General features: G+C 40.6%; 2 protein-coding genes across 2 annotated transcripts; both read right to left on the bottom strand.

The window, feature by feature from the left end:
* Positions 1–6,025: 6,025 nt before the first annotated feature.
* LOC133117979 (inositol polyphosphate multikinase-like) lies at positions 6,026–16,215 on the bottom strand. Its single transcript, XM_061227561.1, has 6 exons — positions 15,708–16,215; positions 13,999–14,084; positions 12,934–13,030; positions 11,371–11,543; positions 7,991–8,072; positions 6,026–7,219 (listed from the first exon to the last, which is right to left on the bottom strand). Exons 1-6 carry the CDS (start codon positions 15,904–15,906, stop codon positions 6,654–6,656), a joined length of 1,203 nt encoding a protein of 400 aa, XP_061083545.1. The 5' UTR covers positions 15,907–16,215; the 3' UTR covers positions 6,026–6,653.
* A 3,116-nt stretch (positions 16,216–19,331) lies between these two features.
* LOC133117981 (CDGSH iron-sulfur domain-containing protein 1-like) lies at positions 19,332–22,025 on the bottom strand. The gene is made up of 3 exons (XM_061227563.1): positions 21,829–22,025; positions 20,618–20,823; positions 19,332–20,250 (listed from the first exon to the last, which is right to left on the bottom strand). The coding sequence occupies exons 1-3, from the start codon at positions 21,851–21,853 to the stop codon at positions 20,161–20,163; spliced, it is 321 nt and encodes a 106-aa protein (XP_061083547.1). The 5' UTR covers positions 21,854–22,025; the 3' UTR covers positions 19,332–20,160.
* Positions 22,026–22,875: the final 850 nt, after the last annotated feature.

Genomic DNA, 22,875 nt, shown 5'->3' with positions numbered 1-22,875 from the left:
AAGATGAAACGCTTATATGGGTAAATATTGAGTCTGAAGTTCGGTCCAGGAGATTATACACCTTAAAAAAACATTTGAACGTGTACAATCTTAGCAGGAAATGAAGAAAACCGGAAAAAACTGCAGCACCCCCTTCCTAAAACCGATCAGACATTTTATTCTTTATTCATAAAGATAAAATTGTTTTTCTCTGTGTGGAGCTCATTTTGAGGTTTATGGCACAAATCAAATGGGATTCTTTGTTCTGGGAGATTTGAGGGATTCAACAGAAAACTATATACATATTCTTCCCATTCATATGCCTTTATCTGTGTGTAATAGCTAGGCACGAATGGCTTGGCACAAATTGAAATTAATTGTTCACCATTCGACACTCCCCTTGAGAAATATGCTAAAAGGTATGCAGGAGACAACCTCCATAATTTTGACATTTGGAATTCAATCAAAGAGAGCGTCATGTGATTCCCCAAATGAATTGAAAATGCATTAGCATGATTTCATTCTCTTTATAATTTATCTCGTGTCCCCCCGCTGAATAAACTTCTATTATTAGGAGCTGTGGGAAGAAATTCTCTTCTGAGATTCTCTCCGGATCAGATTTATTGCTCATTTACCACTACAAGTTGCTGGAGAATAGCCTCTCGGTATTCTGAAAATATAGTCCAGGTTTACGCACCAAGATAAATCATGATTTTAATACAATGACAGGTGACATATGCTTGTGAATTCGTGACAGAGATGTGTGCATCATCCATCTACATTTAGAGAGTTTATCTGTTATATTAATTTGTTCCGCCGGCATTGTGCACTGTATAATTTAACTTCTCCCGTGCAGTCTTAGCCAGGCCCGTCCTATTTCATGGTGTTTACTGACGTGGGCACTTTCAAATGTGGCGTGAGATGTTTTGTCGCCATCTAGAGGACAAAGGAAATACTGACGAAAGGCTGTCACAGTCATGTACATATTAATTTGATTCATATGAATGAAGGTGCCTTCCAGCACAGTTTTTAAAAGAAGCAGTTGGATAATACAAGGGTGCTTAGACTCGTATTTTGGAATCAAGGGCGCCCTCTGAAATAACAAGCTGAAATGTTATATATCAAGATATGTGTCAAATTTTGTTTGATGTAGAGTGTGTTGCAGATATTGCTATAGAACACTTCAAAGAAAATTGATAATGAAGACTAGACGGAATAGAATAGCATAAACTTCACCCAATGCCCATGGGGAAATTAGTTTGTCAGCAGTTGCACAGATAGGCTATAACAAGACACTATTAAAGCAGTAGCATAAAACACATTATACTGCAGAATAAAAAAAGATTCCTCGTGAATTGTACACAGCTTACATTTCAGTTTATCCTGTTTATATTCAAAATACAAACAAATGCAAAAGTGTTGGGACAGTGACACAGTTTTGTTGGCTCTGTTGGCTACTCCAGCGCATTGGATTTGAAATAAAATAATGCATATGAGGTTGTCTAGACTGTTCCTACATGGGTCGATATGGATGTAAATACCTTCAAATTAAAGCAGACAGTGCCTTGTTCAACATTTCATTTCTAAAATAACAAATCCTGTCACTGCCCCAATTTAACTGTGTATTTAACTGTATATATTTGTGTCAAATTATAGGCAACTACATTTACACAGGAAATCTGAAACTAACTCCAACTTGCAGCCAAATACAGTAACTATATAATATACTGGTGTAAAACTATGGAGCACTATTTTTTAAAGAAATAGGCACCAGAGCCACTATGCTAAAATGGTGGAACTGCCATCTACAGTACATAAGTTAGCAGACTGGCAGCTAAACGGAGCAAAGGAATGGTTTGGGGGAAACTGCACAGCACAGTGTCCTTGTACAAGGGCATTAACCTTTCTGTCAATTAGTCAGTCAGTCAGTCAGTCTCTGGCCCAGCTGCTTTCCGTCAGTGTTCTCCCTTTCCCTTTCCCGCTCTCATAACGAAGGATCGCTGTGTTCTCCCGGGCCCTCTTGCATCTAAATGAAACCGCGATATCATAAAATATTCAGCCGCTTTTTCACATCCTCAGAAATCCATAAACCGTTCGCCGTCACACTCGCTCCCCCCCGAAGCGACGAGATGGCGCGGCCAGACATGGCGTTTGCGTCAACACTGGCCCCGTCTCCTGGGTGCCCTTCTGTCCCGGCTGACAGACAGATGACGAAACGTCCCCCCCCCGCTCTTCCAACGCACCAAAGCACAATGAAAGCATTTAGAACCGCTGTATGTTTAATTCCGTGTGAATCCCCCCGAGAAGAGCAGTCAAACCTCAGACACATCTGGCACAATGCATGGTTGGATACCTTTTCTATACTCTGTCGTATTGAAATAGTGCTACAGCACAGTTTCGCCTAAAGTGCGGATGAAGTGTTTGATTGGGGTTAGATGGACTGGTTCTACAACCATTACCATTGTTTCCTGTTCTGTTTAATGCTTCCCAATATCTTCCGACTTGATATCATTGATACCATCGGACAGTTTAGGGAAGATCTTTTTTGGGGCAGGTTGGTGGGGGATTTGACAGCATAAGTACACAGTTTTTCTGTGTTGTGCTCTGAGGTCTTGCACATTAGTATTCTGCTGTCGGGGCTGGCTGGTACAGGGAGGGGAGAGTGGAATATTGGCTGGGCTCCAGTGCGAGACCATCATGGAGACATGCCAGATAGGCGGGTCACTGCCCACTGACAGCGAAACACTGCAAGTCCTTACGAGCCCCCGGCCCGCAGCACCCCCTGAACACTTCCTGTTCCCACCTGCCCCCCGCCCCGCAAGGACACGGCGAGGGAGGGAGGTCATGAAGAACCTTCCCACGGCATAAACCTCTGTGTCCAAAGGTCAAACACTCGGCTCTGACACACAAAACCTCATATGCTCCACTTTTCACAGACAAGACATGTCATTACCAGTAGGGGAATATGTATACAAAAGGAACCAATTGTATCCTTTAAACAGAATTTCACTTGAGTCTAGAGAATACTATCCTAAACTCTATCATAAAATCCACTGTGTAGTTGGTTTTCTTCTGATCGCCGATCTCAATTACCTCTGGATTTAAATTAATTGTTAATTTCTTCTTAATTCGATACCATTAATGCCTAATGAGGGATGACGTACCCTCTTAGGGCCAAATTATGTCCGGAATAGGTGTGTGTGCTGTGAAGTGCAATATTGACCTCTACCAAGTCAGATCAACTAATGCCTTTTGTTTTCAGCAACGTGCAATATGGAAAATAATTAATGTATACAGACGTTGCGTTTTTAATTCAATTATAGACTGGCAGGTGAATGCAGTGAAGTCCTAGCTGTTGAAAGTGCAGACATGTAGCCACTGATCTCTTCATTTTGAGGAAAAAAAAATGTTTAAAGACAAAGGAAATGTCAACAAGTCAAACCTGCATTATATTGAAAAAATGTTATTGTAGCATTACATATATTTTCGACAACATCGATCGATCAAGGCTGAGACAAGAACCTGCGAACACAGAGAGTCCCCCAGGACAGAGTTTGGGAGCAGCTGCTCTTTCCTGTTAGAGTAGATGGAGGAAGCCATAGAAAGCAGTCAGACACCATTAATGCATTGCTGTGTATTCCAGTCCCACCAGGAGAACATTCTGGAGCCTGAAACCACAGCACTGAACTTGGGGCATATAAACTTGGGGCATCTCTAGTATGAGATGGCATTAGCACATATTAAATTCCTCTCAGTACATTTCCCCCAACATGACAGTAATGAGCTGCATACTCTTGAATATATTCCTATTTTCTTTTACATTTTTTAAGCAAATCTGCATCACCTGAAGCATCTGTAGCATAATGAGGAAATTAAAATGTCTCCCTGATCCTCTGGGTTCTTTGGATGGGATCCAGTGTGGTCCCACGTCGCTTAAGAGCCTCTGAACGCCGCCTGCTGCCTTTCATTACGGATGATAAATCAGGTGCAAAGCTGCTGCTCCTGGCCACGAGTTTGAGCCCACAGATCCAACATGGCCCCCATGCACTGGGGGGTGAGGAGCAGGTCGCTGCTTCAGTCGCTGCCAGTCTGGCTGGCAGAACGTCACACCGCTTCCAATAAATAAATACATGAAAAAGCAACGGGCCATGTATGCTTGCTAAGCAAATATGCTTTCAACCAGAAAAATACAAACAGAATATAAGCAAGGGAACACCATTTTAGTGACAATGGTGTAGGGCAAACCCCAGCTGATTGGCAGACCATGAAGGGTGTTAATTGACACCACCCCCTGCACACAGAAATGTTTGCCTGCTTGTTCTTTCTACACTGGCTTTTCAAGCCTCAAATGTTGCTCCAGAATGACCATAGCAAGGGATACATTTGCATAAAGATATTACATGCTTATTTTACTTTGCATAATTCTGTTCAATTCAATATATGTGTATCATGCTATTTTCTTTACAGAAGACAGTGGTGAGAGAAAGCTACATATGAAAAGAACATATATATTTTGATCTGCGGGGGCTCTCATCAGGACACCTGAAACTACAGGGCCAGTAAAGCAAATCGGATTGTGTCTGTCGACTTTCATCCAGAGCTGCTCCATGCACTAAATAGTCACTGTGTGCTAATACAGTGCTTACAGGGAAATTATTCCAAAGGCTATTCCATTTTCTCTGGTTCTAAAAATAGTATTTTAAAAAGCTATTCCAGAAGATCATGGAATGGATCTGGCCAGCAAGTGAGGCACTTTTCATCACACTACACACAGTACTATGAGAGTGTTAGTGTAGATCAAAGAATTCTGTCATTGATAGGTTACGACACAAATTAATATAAAATATATAGCCAAGCAGAATGTGTAAAGATGTGACTGAACACTAATTTGTACCTTTTTTGTTCGGAAAACGTATTCATTTGTACCCAAAGAGAACATTACTGTACTTTCAGGGTACATTTGGGAAATTTGATCCTTGAAGAACAGAAATGTACCTCTTCTGTGATTTTATTTCTGAGAGTGTAGATTCCCCTGACCTACTCGAAATTCAGCACTGTATTCTTAACATAAAAAGTTCTGCTTCCCTCCCGTTGAAACCAAAACATTCCAATTTTATGCGCCTTCTAAAAATTCAAAGGGTACAATACAGTGGGCGTGCTTTAATTTAACACAGGGAACTGGGTCTTCCTGTGTTTAAGAAGCAGAGAGGACAGAGGGGAAGTAGAATCTGAGTATCTTTGAAGTATAGAATCTCGGCAGAGAGCTGACAAATTGTTGGGTGGAACTAATGCTGCAGTGGTCTCAAGGCACCCAGGAGACTTAAACCCCTCTTAGCTCTGGCAGAAGGAAGCCAAGTTGATCCTGTGGGTCTTATTCATAGCTGGATGACTTGATCGAGGATTGAACCTTGGGCACCTTGTTCATGGGGCCACCCCGTCACTCTGGATAAGAGCGTCTGCCAAATGCCAATAATGTAATGGTAGACACCTTTGTCAAACGAGTCAAAGGTCAGCCCCTGAAAGCTGATGATATTCATTCATGGTTTAAGCTATAAACAGCTATGCCTAATTTCTTTCATTCATATGAATATATGATGAAAGGACAGAAGTACAATAAACAGAGGTGAATGAGATACATTCCCTGAGTGGCTGCTTTACATTTATTTACGGGATGTATATGTACAAAAAACATCCCCATGAGTCAAATTTATTTACTGTTTTTCGAAATCAGATGTAATACCATAGTACAAAAAGATTATATTGTCTGACCATTTTATAGGAACATCCTGATGATTGATTTTATTAGGGTCAGTCATGAGAGTAAAATCATATATGTTTTTCGGCACTACAGCTGTGGTATGCATGACACCACAACCAATGACCAGAAAGCAGGCATACTCACACTTCACTTTGGACCAATCAGAGCACCCAAGAGCTGATGCATCCAATGACATTCAAACTCAAAGCCACAGAAAAAGAGGAATATTGTTTTGGACATATAAAGTATCTCATTCATGTCCCCAATCATTAGGGTTCAAAAAGTTCCTTTGGGTAGCATTCATTTAATTAATGTTTCCAAAATTGCAGTTTAAGTGAAAACAATGTCCATATTCCATTATCACAAATACATATGTATGTTAATAAATGTAAATAAATGAAAAACATCAATATCCAGTAAAAAAAAGTATTTGCAACCTTTAAATATACACAGAAATATATTGGTGATAAAATAGATTTGGTCCAAAAATATTTAACCTACCCATTTGTAATTTTTTATCATTCTTTGTGCAAATATTTTAAAAAAGATCAGTAGTTTCTTTGTTTGTGGGATTATTTCCAAAATGGAAAGGTCACTTTGGCAGTGGGAAAAAGCTTGGTCTCTGTTCCAGTCAAGTCCATCATGGAGCCTTTAGACACAGCGCGTCTATAAAACATTTCCAGAATTAGCTCCTTTTGCAAAAACGAGATATGAATCAATTTACCTGAGTAATATGGTTAGCAGCTCTAAAATAGCATATCATTTACATACATATCAAAACAATGTCAATTAACACAATTAAAGAAAACTGTCATGCAGTGTAAACAGAGATTACACTGCATGACTGTTGCTACATTTACAATTTGGCCCTGATAAATAAAAAGTGGAAATTGTGACAAAAGGAGACCCAGGGAGATTATTTATCCAGGATTTGCTGCAGGTACAAGAGTAAATTCTTCAGCCCATAGCTGTAGCCATCGTCTTGGGTTTCGCTTTGAAAAACGTGGGCAAAGTCGATCATCCTGACCTCCACCCGGCCCTGCCCTGTCTCCGAGCCCTGCTGATTCGGGTTCCCTTCCACACTTTCTGGCCTTTTCGTATCATTCCCGTTGGGCCCCTGCTCCAGTGAGACCTGGGGACTCTGCTTCTGTGTGGAAGCACCCTCCCAACCAGTGGAGATACCGTGGGAGACCACGGTCCCACACTCGCCACCGCAATCCCTCATCCCGGGCACACGCGTGTCTGACATAATGTGCACGTGGTTGTTGTTCTCCGTCACTCCACCACTTCCTCTTCCTGTTTTGAGAGTGTCCGGCGTCTGTCCTGACAGGTCTCCCTCATAGACGAACAGCAGGGAACTCGCGTAGAAATGAAACCGCCTCTGGCCTTCAAACCACTGGAGGATGTCCCTGACTTTCTTGATGCTGTCGGCTATGGCATCTTTCCTCAGCCCATCCCCATTATTAAAGAATTTGGCTAAACCTTTGGAGGCAGAGAGAAATTATTAAGACTTTACCAATTGTGTAGGAAATGTTCTGGTACAAAATGGCTGCCATGCTTTACCCAAATATGTGCTGCTACACATGGTGGTTGAGTTTCACTGTAAAGCACTTTGAGAGTACTAATGCAAGAGAGGTCGCTCTATCATTTAAGTTGCCATTAAAGGTAAATGCTTTCTGTAGTTCTTTGATTCTTCTATGGGGAACTTTCTCAAACAAAACCCTTTCGTATATTTTATGAGTCAACACAACACACAGTAAGGAATGATGATAAAAAATAAAATATAGCTTTCAAAAACAAAAAGATTTCCTTTGATTTTTAACGAGCCTGCCAACCAAACATTTTTAGTTTAATAAGGTACCAAGATCATGCTAGTGAATATGAGGCTATGTTACTGCTTCTTGCTGCACAGTAAATCCTCAAATATTTCTGAGCAATTTATTATGCAGCAGACGCTACTCCGAATAAATCAAAATATTTCCATGGCTTATCTTCAAATGCACAAAACCACAATTTTGCACCGCTTTCTAATTTGGCGATAAAGACCAATCCATTTTATCTGAATGACAAGCAAGCAGAACAACTTTCCAGGGGAACAAAAAACAAAGGCAAACAAGATTAATTTCAGACATATGTTTGTTCAGTATAGACCTTAATTGTGACAGCCAACTCATCAGTAATTTGGGCATTCTCTCTGTAATTGATACTGGCAGATGAGCATTTTCTGTTTGAAGTACATTAGAAGTAACTTACCGTCTCTAAGTGAGGCTTTCACAAGGTTTCTTCCATAGTGCTGATCATAGATTTCACATGTATCTGAGCTCGTTTGGTAGACCTGGATGAATGACACCAAGAGAGGGAGGGAAATGGTATTATGAGTATTTTTCAGCTGCAGCTGTGATTTTTTGGCTTGCAGAGAACAGAGAACATCTGTCTAATGTCACCCAACACAGCCAATCATCACTCAGTTACCAAACCCCACAGGAAGGTTGTCAAGAATATTGTCTGAGCGACACAACTGTCTGCCATTTTCCTTGAGAAAATCGAAACTGCATCATCCAGATCACTCTATGGGAGAAAATGGTCATTCAGGCAGGAATTACAGCTAATTACCCCCAAAAACCTGCTGGCTGAAAAAATATGAATACAGGAGAGAAAAGCATGATGAAAGAAAACATTCTCACATTAAAATAACATTTATTTATTTATCTACAAGATGTTACACTGGCAATTGCCATTAATATAGTACTAAATAAAAATAAAAACACGAATGAGAAAAGTAATGTTTGCAAGTCTCTCCAGAATACGCCTGTTTTCTTTTTAACCCAGGAGGGCAGCCATTTTCAAGCCAGAAACTAGCAGGTAGCAGGCTCCCTCTGGTGGACAAATCAATATAGTGGCCAGTAAACACTACAGGCCAAGCTGATTACAACTGCAACAACAAAAACAACTTTACAGGCATGGGAACATGATGTCGTGACAATCACAGTCATCAAAAACACTCAAGAACAAACTGTGCAAATCTGCAGACAGAGATAAGCGCCCCCCCAGACAGATAACAAAATGGCTCTTTTTACCAAGACACCAGGGAACCGCAGACAAGGCTGCCCACCACTTCCAAGCAGGAAAATACCAGACAATACCATATTTGCCATCATATTAATATCTCTTGATTAATTTGCCTACCATTGCTATATAATCCTTGTGGATTAAATAGCAGTCATAGCCTGACTGGTAAAACTGGCATGTTGCAAATACAAAACCTCACCCGTTTAGCAGGAATAACAGCAATATCTGCATTATCTAACCAGTGTTGATGAGTAAGCTACATGTTATTTGGGTGTAACACAAAGAAACAGGCATTGAATTTAATTTTATTCCAGCGCTACATTGTGTGTGTGTGTGTGTGTGTGTGTGTGTGTGTTCCAGTACCAGTAGTATCTCTGTGTCCCTCCAGTCTCACAAAAGGTTGAAAAGCCCAGAACCCAGATAGACAGCATTCACTCATACCTTTAACCAGTCAACAATAGCAAAGCAACCTAGGCCGTTCTAACATTTGAAAGGCCTCTCTCCTTGTGTATGAAAATAACCACAATGAGAACCGGAGGAAATCTCTCTCGGTGAAAAGGTTATTGTAGGCTGCTAAAAGCTAATGGCGGCAGTATTTCCTGTGCATCTCAATGGCACAGAGTGAAGGGCACCATTGTTGCGTACTAATAACCTGTGCCCACGCAAAGCCAGAAAAACCAGACCGTCACAAGTATCTACAAGACAAATAACCCAGTACAGAGAATATCAATAGCCCAGTAAAGCGAGAGGAGGTCAGCCAGTATCGGAGGTTTTACCTCAAAGCGCCGAGCACATTCAGCTCCAACCCGCGTGGGACAGTGCCGTATCGGGTGTCACTCTGAACTGTCCCATGCACGTGCATGTGGGCGGATTGTATTTATATTATCTCAGCACTTCTGCGGAAGGTGTGAAGTTGTTTAAACAAAATGTGTGAAATGGCAGCTGTGGGAGGGAGCTTTTCTTGAGATTTTTCTTTTAATGTCATTAATAGCAGGGAATCTCTTATTGTCACGGGCTAAGCTTCCCCGCTCGGTCAGGAAGTCAGAAGCCCTTTTCTGCAACAGACTAAAGGCCCACCTTTTCGTCCCCCACAACAGCATTCTTTAGAAACCCTGATCTCACTTGGTTTTTTTGAGCCATGTCAAATGCACTCACTGCGAGTTGTTTTAGCTTAAATATGTGTCACAAAATATCAACATTGTAGATTGTAAGGTTGTGGAGTTTATGAATGCAGAAACCTAGTTTCAGGCTGCTGAGTGCTTTTCCGTCAGGGCTAAAGGGGCTCGGTGTTAATAACCGAATAAATTGGATACACACAATCCTTCCGTGGCATCGCCTCATCTCTCCGACCCCTGACACCTAGTGATTTAAGAACCAAGCACTTTGGGCAACTGCCATTTTATTCAAAATAACAACAATTCAGAATGAATAATGAACTCCAATGTTATGTTATCTCTGTTTTGCCTAAACTGGGATCGAATTTAAGAATTACATTTTTGGACCAAGCAATAATGTACTGTAGAGAAAATTCTTGATAAATGTCCCCATTCATTCACAGTCCCCATGTCCCCCATTCAACTCCTTTTTACCAGGTTGGTACCAGAATGCTGAATCTATTGCTCCGAATAAGCCAGCATATTGTTATTCCATATGGAGGGCTGGCCCTAGGTTTGTGGTGGCCCTAAACAAGAATGCTGCTGTGGCCCTAAACTTTCCCTAAACATGAATTGTCCAGCCCAGGGATGGTTGTAGCCCTAAACGACTGCACAAATTGTTTGCGCCTGCAGCTGTGAGGACCGCAGCTCACCATATGGGCTGCGGCAGCTTCGAGCGTGGAACTTCTCCTGAATGATTTCATCAATTGCCCAGCTGTCTAAACAGATAACGCACAATGCGGAGGCTCTGCGACACACAATGGTCAAAACCGTCCGTTCCGAAAACGCAATGGCCTGACTCCGCTGTTACTGCAGAGACAGGAGAACTCACTGTTTGCTTAGGAAGGAGCGGTAAGGTGTCTGTTATTTCAGCTTGGGGGAAACGGCTCTTGCCAAACACTGAGTTTCACCTTAGACAGGCAGTCTCAGCCCTGCCCTCTGTCCTGCAAACCAGAGCTCTTTCATTTAAACAGGGGCACTAGTGACCTTCAGAAACCCAGACGGCCCTTGACACTCCATCCACATGCAGTGATGGTCTATGTCAGGGCTGCCAGACCCTGTTCCCGCATGTTTTCACTCCATGTTTTCACAACATAGCGCATCTCATTCAACAGTTAGGGATGTCCTTGAGTTGCTAATTAGAAGAATCAGGTGTGCCAACTTAGGGTTGAAATAAAAAGCTACAGGATGGTAGATCTTAGGGAACAGGGCTGGCAAGCCCTGATCTATATAGATATATCAGTCCTGTCTCCTCCCATTACGAACCATCCCACCAATCAGAGACTGTTGCGTTTCAGGCAGGAAGATTGTTAATTTGCTCATAGACTATAACCCCTTTCTGGTTGCTAGGGGTGTAAATACACACTGTGTACAGCTTTATGTCAGTAAAACACACAGAGTCATACACACCCTCATGCCCAGGACTAAGAAGCCAATTTCCTCCATCAGGGGGTACTTCTTAATCTGCTGCTCTCTCTTTTCCTGGGAGGCGAAGGGGTCGTAGCTCCTCTGCCCGATCTTCACATCCATGATGCAGGGCTTGCAGAACCTCCGTGTTACATCCTCCAGCTTCAAGAACAGCTCTGAGGTCACATGATAGAGAGAGAGCGAGAAAGGTAGAGTCAGAGGTAAAGAAAGGGAGCAAGAGAGAGACATCAGTGTTGGATGTTCTGGGTAAAATTAAAAGTTCCAGTGCTGGTGGGTGGAGGTGGGGGGTAAATGCTTGGCACTCTTGTGCAGCAAATGCTCTTCTGTACGTGCAAAACACTTATTAGTCACTACTGCTATACTAGTCATATACTATAGTAGTTATTATACCATTTGTGAAGAAGGACAAAGCACAACATGGCACTGAGTATTTTCTTGAAAAGTACTCAGTACTAAATTCTGTGAATTATTACATTAATTACTTTACAATTTGTGGAGTGTAGTCACTGTGATTGTTTTTAAAACAGTTACAGATTAGATATCCAATTCTCCTCATAAAATATCAAACTGAATGTCAAACAGAAGAGATATCCTTGAATTTTTTGGCTCTGCAGAAAATCAAACAGTATTATAAATATTTCCTGAAACATCAAGGACACACTTCAATATTTAATCTTCCGACTGCAATCTGACAAGCTCAAACAGCAGAGACATTGTCTGTGTGACTTATTATTTTACAGTTGTAATTCAACAACGGGCCTTTGTGGAGCAGATGACACAATCTGTGAGACCAAAGGTACGTCTGGTCCGACATAAGCAACAGCTGGAGTTTACACATTTCACCACTCTCTCTCTTTGCTCAGGGTGATTCACTCAGTTATTCTTTAACAGACAGAGACAGAGACAGTGACAGTGCCATTAAAAAGAGAGACGGTGAAACAGAGATCACTCTAACACTTCAGAAGAATGAATTTAGAGATATGATATGAAAGCACAGTCCTTAGGGCCCTCAGATGTCAAGGGGTGAGACTGAAAAGACTTAGAGTCGAGTGAGATTCTGTAGACGTCGAATACCCTTGTCAGACAGTGGAGAAGATGCACAGGAATTATTCAAAAGTGAAACAGTCTTCAAAACGGATCATGCAAGACAGTAAAATATATTTCTCAGGGCTCACACTATAGCCCGATTTAATGGGCTTCCATAGAACAGGGTTTAACACACTAAGGGATGCACTGCTAACCAAACATTTTTGAAAAGGGCATGACAGCCCTGCACTTGTACAGCAGTATTCTCCTGTGAATTGGTCCTAATGAATTTTTTCAGCTCCACTGCCTCAGTGGAAGCATCGCTACAGGGATTCTTAGAATGTCACTGTCCTAGTGAAATCCGGAAAGTTCCACATCCGAGCTGACAGTATGCGTTAATTTGGCAAGAGAATAACTGAAATGTAAGGCAAGTTAAGTTTTAGAGTGCTTTGACAAACAGACCGTGTAGCATGACTACATTCATAAAGTCCTGAAAGCCATTGGGTCACGGGTTTATACCGTTGGGCGTGTCAGGGGAACACCAGGTCCCGTGATATGTTGGCAGGTAACGCTGAAGTTCCTGAAGGCAGGGGTCAATGGAGTCTGCACCGTAAACCTGGGGAAGACACAGAGCAGCACTGAGGGGACAGTTTTCTGCACTAATCAACTCTTACACTGAGAATAGATAACAATGCCAGGGCCAAGAACAATTTCCGTGTACATTTCTACTTTGCGAATACAACAACAAAATACTGCAAAACAAAAAGACAATCTGAGATTGTATTTCACATTCCTTTAATGCAGGTGGTGGTACTGATAGAAAGGCATATACACAGTGAGCAACACAAATGGCTTCTCGGCTGTTTCTGATAAGTCAAGTGTTCAATCGCTTCCTTAGTTCAGGTATAAGAGAGCTTTCAGAATCTCGCCTTGATTCTAGGCTTTTAAGTAGTCTGTTATCAGCTCTCTCCTGTTAGTGCATGGCCTATATCATGTAGAATAGGGCATTGCCTTAGAGTACTGTTCTGCAGTTGCTTACAATGTCTTATTGTATATAACTCGACAAAAGTAATGTTACCGCCATTTTTCATGGTTCTAATATTAGTTTATAAGCACCTGTTAAAAAAAACTGATTTTCAGCATTTCATTTATTCATCCAGTATTTTGATTCTACACTTCTGTTTAGTGCCTTGAGGCTGTAGAATTAGTTGTGGACATTTGCAGAAACACTTGTCAACTGGTAACCCCATTTTCCTGAAATTGGTTTGAGCCTGGCTGCATGGTGCCACGTGTCCATGTGGGTTTTCTCCAGGTACTCCTGTTTCCTCCCAAAGTCCAGAGACATGCATGTTAGGTTAAATTGCCCCTAGGAAAGACTGTGTGAGTGAATGGTATGTGTGCTCTGTGACGGATAGCCGACCTGTCCAGGGTGTTTTCCTGTCTCGCCCAATGAATGCTTGGGATAGGCTCCAGCAACAGGAGTAAGCGGGTTAGATAACTGATGGATGGATGGTTTTAACCTGTTTCAAGTAGCTGTCGAGTAAAGAGAGCAAAACAGATGCTTGTGAAACAGAAGTGCCTTACCTTACTGTAAAACTGCATTTCCCTACAGCCTCTCGGGGGAGGCTGTAGCTGTTTCAGCACTGTGCCGTCTGGATGCTGCAGAATACCTGACGAAAGCAAACGGAACACTGCATTTGTCAGATTTTAGGAATAATTCACTGCCTTATTTTCTCAGGTAACAGGGTGGTGCAATGATTAAGGAACCAAACACACTCCCAGGTTGTCAGTTCAGATCTCACATGCAAATAAGTTTGTTTGAATCAATGTTAGTATAGCCAGGTTTACACATATCCCGTACAGTTGACAAACTGGATCACGGTGAGAATCGGCAACGTCTGACATTTAAGTAACCCATTAATCTCCACTCCAGATTTTTTCAGGGGTTCCACCTGACCTGACAATCAGGTTGCAACTGGCAGGTCTCACAACTTCCATGAGTTCATCAGGGGATGCCATTTACCAGAAGAATGCTGGCGACAGGAGCTTTTACATTCTGATGTGATACTGACTGCACTGATCTCAACCCAGACTACCTCCAAGTGCAATGTAAATCATATTTGGATAAATCGGATCCATCAACAAAAAGGTGTATCAGCACTGTTCTATGGATTTTACAATGCCTTTTGGGAAAAAAACATTATCAGCTCAAACTGCTGTTTCCTCCCCAGCCATTTGTGAATGAAAACTTGAAAACTTGTGTCATCTACACAAACCTGTTCGGGAGGCTTTTCCGCATTCATGCCTGTTTCTAGCACAGAAAGGGCATTTGTTTTCACTGACTCATAACACCACTAATTAATTTGAAACAGCAGTTTTTTTTATGCAATGCTCTTCACCTGTTTGTAAAAATTGGATTACAGTAACTGCTTGCTCAAGATATGAATGTGTGCTGAATAATCTGTCACAACATGCGTGTCATTTGTATAGCATTCCAATTAAGGTTGTAAATCTACTGAAAATAATATATTAGGCAACAAAGAGTTAAGCTGAAAATAACACAACATTCACCAACAGAATTAAATAATCTTTAAAAACTTTAACATATGAGACCAGTGTGGTTGTACATCTGTATTGCCTTTGAAGGCAAACTACATTTTTAGCCTACAATAAGCACATCTGTAAGCCAGCTGAAAACTTTACCAGCAACATTACCGGGGCAGTGCCTTGTGAAAGAACTACCCATGTGTTTGCCTTTTTACCCCAGTATGTTTAAAAAGATGGACTGTTACTGGACATGTTGCTTGAAGGTCTACATTAAACTTTTAATAACTGATACTGTGTATGCTAAGTTACCTCAAGTTATTGTGTTACTCAGAAAGGCAGCATAAGAAGTCATTTAAATGCATTACAAATGGCCAGGTTATCTTACAACCCCGGACTTTGACCTAACAATAAATTCCAAGTCAAGTCAGGAGCGGGTTGGTACAGAAGCCAAGATCAATGAAAAGCTTGAGAAATTACCCGGTGAGGCTACAACTCAATCCAAGCAGTACAAGACTTTCCACTAAAAAAATCAAATGTATGCAATTAACTTCTGCACACACATCCCCAACTCTCGATGAATTATGGAAACACTTTCCATTTCTAATGTTTCTAATCTTAATTTAGCCAACATCATGTCCTTTTCACAAGATCAGTTATAATAGGATTTTACGGTAAAATGTGTTTGCTGAGATACAATGAAATGAAACAGCATGAGGATAATTTATTTTCTTCTGATTGATACTGACCTGCTTTATCAACTCCATATTTGTGTCCAGCGACTTGGTGACCGAGCGGTAAGCATCCATTCAAACGAAATTGTGATTCATCTTGGACGTTCTTCTCATTTACATCGCAGTAGTCGCTGTCCGATCTTAGTACTGGACTTTTGATTTCCAGTCTTCCCAATGCAAGGGATGAGTCCATGATCTGGTGCTCAGTCGACATTTTATGATTTGATAGTTCAGCTGGCTAAAACAAGTAGGCTATGTTTCAAAGGCTGAGCAGTGCAATATCGCGCATAGCACAGATATACAAAATGTACTATTCTCTTTTAATCTGAGAAAGAAACAACGGCTCTAATTTCATTAAAATCACAGGTTAGCTAACGTTAGCTAGCTTGTTAACAATCGAGCTGCGATCAATCATTAGGCTATTGGATGAAAATCTAGCGGAGTGCATAGGCATAGGCTACATTATAGCTATCCCGAGAAGTAGTAGTAGTAGTAGTAGTAGTAGTAGTAGTAGTAGTAGTAACACGCGAGTCAAGACCGCACTTAAATATTCTCTCCGCCACTGATCTTTAAACAGCAGCATAACATCAGCTGTGGCCACATCCCACTTCCTCGCGGGGAAAGCCAACACACATTCCCAGATGTCCTGCCTTTAACAGAATATGACAATGACATTCTGGAATACGCAACATGTACCAGTCGAACTGCTGTTGGTGAAACCATCAGCAAACATGCCTCTTCACTTTTTGATTTTTGGCTAACTATTCCTATCTATCTCGTGACTCATGAGAAATGACAACTTAACGTAAATACCGGTATGTCATTGAAGACAACTATGAGGGTTCTGTCCTGGCATAACGTTAATGTTCACTATTTACAGTAGCCTATCTGTCAATCAGTTTTTATTTCGGATCGGTTTACTCAGTCCATCTTTTGGTAACTGTAGATTATTTTAACTCTGAATTGGAACAGTTTAATGTTAACAAAACTTGTGCGATATTTTTTAGATTGTATGTAGGCTAACGTAAGAATCTTAAAGTTGGATGTTGCCTAATTTAATGCAAAACAATGTTCAAGTTAAATACAAAACCATCATTATAATAACACAAAATAAGCATTCATTATTATGTATTTGCAACAATCAAGGTAGAAAAACGCACTATAAAAAATACGTTATATAACAAATTGGTGATGCGCACATTTAGCCAGTCGTGTTTCTGTCAGAACTACAATTTATCATAATTGTCCATGAGCTTCATTATCAGTACAGCTTGCCAGAAACAGGATAGATGTTATCTCAAACATAAATGGAATTGCATATCCCCGTGCTAATTGCATCAATTACAGATGTTCATATATACATCCTGCACGAAAAGCCTTAATTATGTTGCTTAAATATCAGTTTTACTCACGGAAAGAAAAAACATGTTAGGGCATGTCCTTTTTTGACATTATGAATCGGAACATAAATAGACTTAGAGAACATTTCTACAGTGTCTACAGTACAAGTGAGCAAATAGGCCTAATGTTTGACTGCAAAGCTAACTGGGGGGGGGGGGGGGGGTCTTAATTTATAAAAATGCCTGTTTTCGTATCACCCTAATGTGATTAGATTTATTTGTAGCTCTATGCTTCTCTTCTCTTAGGGCTGATACTGTTAATGTAGCAAATCAGAAAATATATATGAACTACTGATACTGATATAGTCAATAGACTTCTTTATCCTAGAACATTCATGATCTAAACATGGAATGTTGTAATCAGTAGTAATCAGTTTAATGTAATCAGAGTAATGTTACACTTACTTATAATATTTAGTAGTTGGATACATCGGTATTGTAATGGATGGAAAGACAATATTTTCCAAAGTGTTTCATTTCTTTGTTTTCAGCATAAACTCGGCTACAATAATATGGCAACAGTAAGTAGGTCAGAATCATATGAACCATATGAATCATATCCAAACAGAACACGGGGAAGCGGCCGCTTACTAAATAAACTAGCGAGTCCATGGGATCATTTAGGCCTACTTTTTTTTTTTTTTAGCAAAAATATCAGTTTCATGAACGCCACCTTTTATGGCTTAGAGTGGCTCCACTTTTTGAAAGATCACAACTGGTGGTAAATACATGTCTCCTAGCAGGGGGACATCCGATCTATTTCACATCCGACTAAAAAATGCTAAAAGTAGGCTAATGTAATGTGTGTATTTAATTTTGAAATGCTAATACTGTAAAAGTAAATGTGTCATTGTGAACAAGTGATTTGGTTCAGTGATCAAATTAATTTTGGTTTATGTATATTTGCGGCGGCACGGATGGTGCAGTGGGTAGCACTGCTGCCTCACAGCAAGGAGGTCCTGGGTTCGAATCCCAGTCGGCCGGGGCCTCTCTGTGTGGAGTTTGCATGTTCTCCCCGTGTTTGCGTGGGTTTCCTCCGGGTACTCCGGTTTCCTCCCACAGTCCAAAGACATGCAGGTTAGGCTGATTGGAGAGTCTAAATTGCCCATAGGTATGAGTGTGTGAGTGAATGGTGTGTGTGCCCTGCGATGGACTGGCGACCTGTCCAGGGTGTATTCCTGCCTTTCGCCCAATGAATGCTGGGATAGGCTCCAGCCCCCCTGCGACCCTGTTCAGGATAAGCAGGTTAAGATAATGGATGGATGGATGGTATATTTGATCAAAGCAATTGAAAAAGGTATTTCTTTTTGAAAAATGTAAGCTATGGAAACACCTTAAAGTATGGCACATTTGGACAGCATATACAATAATATCTATACTTTATTTAGGCAAGTCAGGCTGTAGTATAGAATACTGAGTGACTGAATTTGCATACACTTTACACCTATTACAGGTGAAACCAGCCACCCAGTATCCATGATACTACAGCCACTCCGGCCATTCTGCTTTCCATGGCAATATTCATGATGCAGAATAACCAAACTTTCAGGGGATTTTCAAGTTTAGATATGCAAAGTGATCCCTGGTGTCCATCCAACATGTGCTTCTTGGTGACATCACCCAGCTGACATGTTTGATTGCTACACTGCCTTCCCTGTGACAGACCCTGTGGCACGGGATTGCATTTAGGCCAGTGCTGTCCCACCCTGATACTGTAGATTTTCATTTCAAACCTTAAAACGCACCGGATTCTACCAATTGGCAGCACAATGAGATCTCTAGCTGTTGAATGAGGTGTGCTGTTACGGTTGGAGTGAAAACCTACAGGACAGTAGATCTCCAGGAAAAGGGTTGGGCATCCCTGCTTTGGGGAGTTGGCAGATGCTCTTATCCAAAACAAGTTACGTAACTGTATGCAGAGCTGGTGCCAAGTTAGGTTCTTAGAAAGAAATCTGGTTTTGGAGACTATTTAGCATACTGGGGTCGCAGGCAAGGAGCTTAGTTATGCTGAGATGGCTGACATATAGTATAGATGTAGGTTTGTTTATCAAACAATGTTACTTTCTACTGAATCCATAAATATACTTTTAATAGAAGATCTGCACACCCAAATTGGGGAGACTATTTGGAAAAATATTGAAAATGATTTTCCTTGCCGTTTAAGATGGCCATTGTTTCTGTACAGTATACCTATTCTATACCTTTAATACCTTTTTTATTGAGACACAGTTCCTATACATTTACTCAACATTTTCATTGCATTTATTCAGACGCTTTCTATTATCAAAGGTGATTCAGTCATCCAGTCTCTCCAAACAGACCATATTTTACTTTCACACGAGGGACTCCAAATTCCAAATGACACTGTCTCACAGTTGCAGACCACTCCATCTCTTTTCCTGATTTTAGGATAATCCCTGACCAAAACCACTGTACTAAACACACACATGACTTATTCTGAATCATCTTCTGTAGCAAAAAACTAAACAAAAAAACAAATAAATACAATTATTGTTGACAGGAAAATAATATAACTTAAATAACTAAATAAATATGGTAATTATACAGCAATTACATTCCTTAAACCATTTTGTGAAAATGTGGAATACCAACACATAACCACTTTATTTTCTATACATACTGTATCTGCGGTCACAGAAAACAGAACAAAGATGGGATTATTAATTATTGATTACTGTATCCTGCTTTCCATCTGTACCGTATCTGCATTTAACAAAGGGAAACAATGTCCAAAATCTGCAGAAAATACTTTTGCGCACAAAATATTGTCTGTTAATTATACAAAATGGAAACCCTTGCCATAAGCATTACACATGGATGATACAACAGCGCTGGCAAAGTAGTCCATTCCCAGAACTAACTCTATAAAACAAATGGTGTGTAGTTTTGATTTTAATACAGCCACATGTAAGGCAAAGCCTACACCAATCAATGTGTGGAAAAATACTGCAAATGGATCACTGGCGTTACATTTCAATAAAATAAATCTCTATGCAAAAATACATTGTGCGTGTATAGCAGAATTTTTGGGAATTGCAGAGATGGCTTCATGCCTCCTTCCGTTTTATAATGAGGGGGCCGACATTATCGCCAGTCTCCTGATTGTGTTTTGCGTGGGCACCATCACACAGAGGAAACTGGTGGAGAAAATACAGAACATTTTCAATGATTATCAATGCCATAATGTAAAGAAATAATTCTCCCAAGCAGATTAAATGCCTGACAAGCTTAACATTAATTAATTCTGCATGATGCATTAAATTACAGTTGGTGCGTATGCAAAATTTGAACCACCAGTACATAATGTACATTTGGAAACTGATCAATCAATTTTAAAGTTAAAGTCAAGCACAACCAATGATGACTGTGATGCACGGCAATTAGTAAATATCCACTTTGGTTAGAATCTTATGCGGTTAATATTCTTAGTTTATGATGCATCTGAAATTTTGGACACAAATGGTGTACTGCGATGACTATGGTAACCTGAGTTTTGTCATTTACCTTCTTGGACCGCCAGCACCTGCAGTACACCGCTTTGTCTCCCAGGTCCTCAATGTCAAAGGCATGCACCACTTTTGGGTTGTCTTTCTGCAGATCCAAGTTTACCCAGGATTTACAGTTCTTATCTTTGGCGAAGAATGTTTTATAGACTAATGCGCCCACGGCTGCTGTCCCCACAGCCAAAGAGATCGCTGCTACCAATTCAGCTATGAACAAAGAAAAAACAATACAATCAATTCAAGGACTTAATTATTATTTTATCCTCTGGATGAAATTATTATTCAGGGTAATTCAAGCGCACATACAAATGCAGCACTGTGCAAAATTCAGACATGGTAGTAAATGTTTACTCCGATGCATATGCAGTGGCGATGTATGGTGAGGCCTAATTTTAGATCTTTTCATGGGGCCCAAAATCGTATTGCCTGGTGGGGCCGCTGCCCGGTGCATCTGTAAATCATAATTGTAGAAACTGTACACCTTCAAGAAGATAAGAATATTTAATACACAAGACACATTATTTCGAGCACCCCCTATGTCCCTTCAAGCCCTCAGAAATTAATTCCACAAGAGTTTAGCTAATTATTTACGTTAGCTTACCCTGACCGAAAAAATGCTAGTCCGGAATCAATGACGAACAAAGTATGTGTAACTTACTTATTCATGCAAAACAGGTTGCATGAATACACATATGCGTGACCGGCGATTTAGCTAACCATGTTAATACCAGCTAATCTCAGATAAACGATATTTGTAGCCACGAGACTGCCCTAGAATGGTCGTCATCAAATAACTGTGCCATATAAAACATTAGATATAAAATATGTCATATATACTATGCATTTTATCATGACCTTCTTCTAGAACAGTCTAAGATACAAGATATAAGTTACATGAAAGTCCATTCTTAATAGGCGCTGTGCGGTTATCTTGACATCTCTTAAATGCATAGCTGTGACTGTTAACATAAATAAAGTAATGGTTTACTGACCACAGATTAGCGAGCTAGCTACTATAAACACCATAGTCCCATTAGTCATACCGCGAAACCGATCATATTGAAGAGCCAGACATATCGTGCATTGTTGGATTGCTAGCGAGCTATCTACCAACAAGGTCTGAAAATCTTGTCTAATAATAATCTCGCAGCTCGCCATTTCGCTAATTAGTTAGCCAGCCTGCTAAAATCAAGGAATCCCAAAAGCTTATACCTTTAGATCTAGTATATGAGCTCATGGCTTCAAATATCACCAACTCGATTGACTTCAACTGTATATCTGTTTGGGCTCCTCGTCTTCCTTGATCTTGCTCGTGTTTGACAACTGAGGTTATGTGAGGTATTAGCCAAAATCATTTGGCATCAAAGCTGCAAAAGCCGGAAGAATTTTCTTCTTCTTCTTCTTCTGAATTTAACGGCGGAGGTGTATTAAAAATAAGAGGTGTATTACTGCCACCTGCTGATTCATTGTTGTCTTCTCATCTGCTTCTGAATAGTCAGGTGTATGCAATCGCTTCCTGGTGCTGCAATAAGAAAGCTTTCAGTATCTAGTCTTGATTCTAGGCTTTTGATTACCTTTGGAGTCTGCACTTTAACCTCACATGTATAATTTAATTTCAAAACCAATGTGCTGGACTACAAAGCCAAAAGAACAGAAATTGTACCGACTGTCCAAATACATACGGACTGCACTGTATACATACCACATAATTCAATACAATATAGCTGGCTGTCGTAGCGTAATTCATATATTTTAATATTTATATATTCAACTCCATAAACTGTCATTTTAAAGCATACTATGTCTGAAACATTCATTTTCACCGACTTAGCGAGAGAAACTGTCGACTTAGTCTACTACCGGCTCATGATAGCAGACCTTGCAATAAGATGGCGGTAACAATGGTCCTGCTGATGTTATCTCTGTATGTCCAACAAACCTGGTTAACCTTTGTATTACAGCTGGATGCTGACTCACAGGTAACTTGCATTACCTGTGGTCTATTCCTACAAGATCTTTATTCAGCAACCAGTGTACTACACCACCAATGACACCAAACTATTTCCCACATCATTAGCTATCTAAAGACACCAAACACTGTATGTGGAAAACCCATGGTTTATGCAGTGCTATTTCAACTCATCAGTTCTGGGAGCATTCCACTGAGGTGGCAGAATTGCGCAGAGGCAGCACAATGATGGGAGCAATAGTCCTGTATTGACGAGCACTGTCTTTTCATCAAACCTTGCTGACCCTGTG

This window comes from Conger conger, chromosome 18 (genome assembly GCF_963514075.1).
Source record: "Conger conger chromosome 18, fConCon1.1, whole genome shotgun sequence".
NCBI lineage: Eukaryota > Metazoa > Chordata > Actinopteri > Anguilliformes > Congridae > Conger > Conger conger.
The sequence above is the reverse complement of the archived record's forward strand: the minus strand, read 5'-3'. Positions and strand labels throughout refer to the sequence as shown.

Coding starts and splice junctions, on each gene's coding strand:
- LOC133117981 (XM_061227563.1), bottom strand. CDS start 21,853: ATGAGCTCATATACTAGATCTAAAG. Junction 20,824..21,828: donor CTCATATACTAGATCTAAAG/GTATAAGCTTTT, acceptor CTTTGTTCATAG/CTGAATTGGTAGCAGCGATC. Junction 20,251..20,617: donor GGTGCTGGCGGTCCAAGAAG/GTAAATGACAAA, acceptor TTTCTCCACCAG/TTTCCTCTGTGTGATGGTGC.
- LOC133117979 (XM_061227561.1), bottom strand. CDS start 15,906: ATGTCGACTGAGCACCAGATCATGGACTCATCCCTTGCATTGGGAAGA. Junction 14,085..15,707: donor ATATGGAGTTGATAAAGCAG/GTCAGTATCAAT, acceptor TGCTTTCGTCAG/GTATTCTGCAGCATCCAGAC. Junction 7,220..7,990: donor GAAAGCCTCACTTAGAGACG/GTAAGTTACTTC, acceptor CTGCCTCCAAAG/GTTTAGCCAAATTCTTTAAT.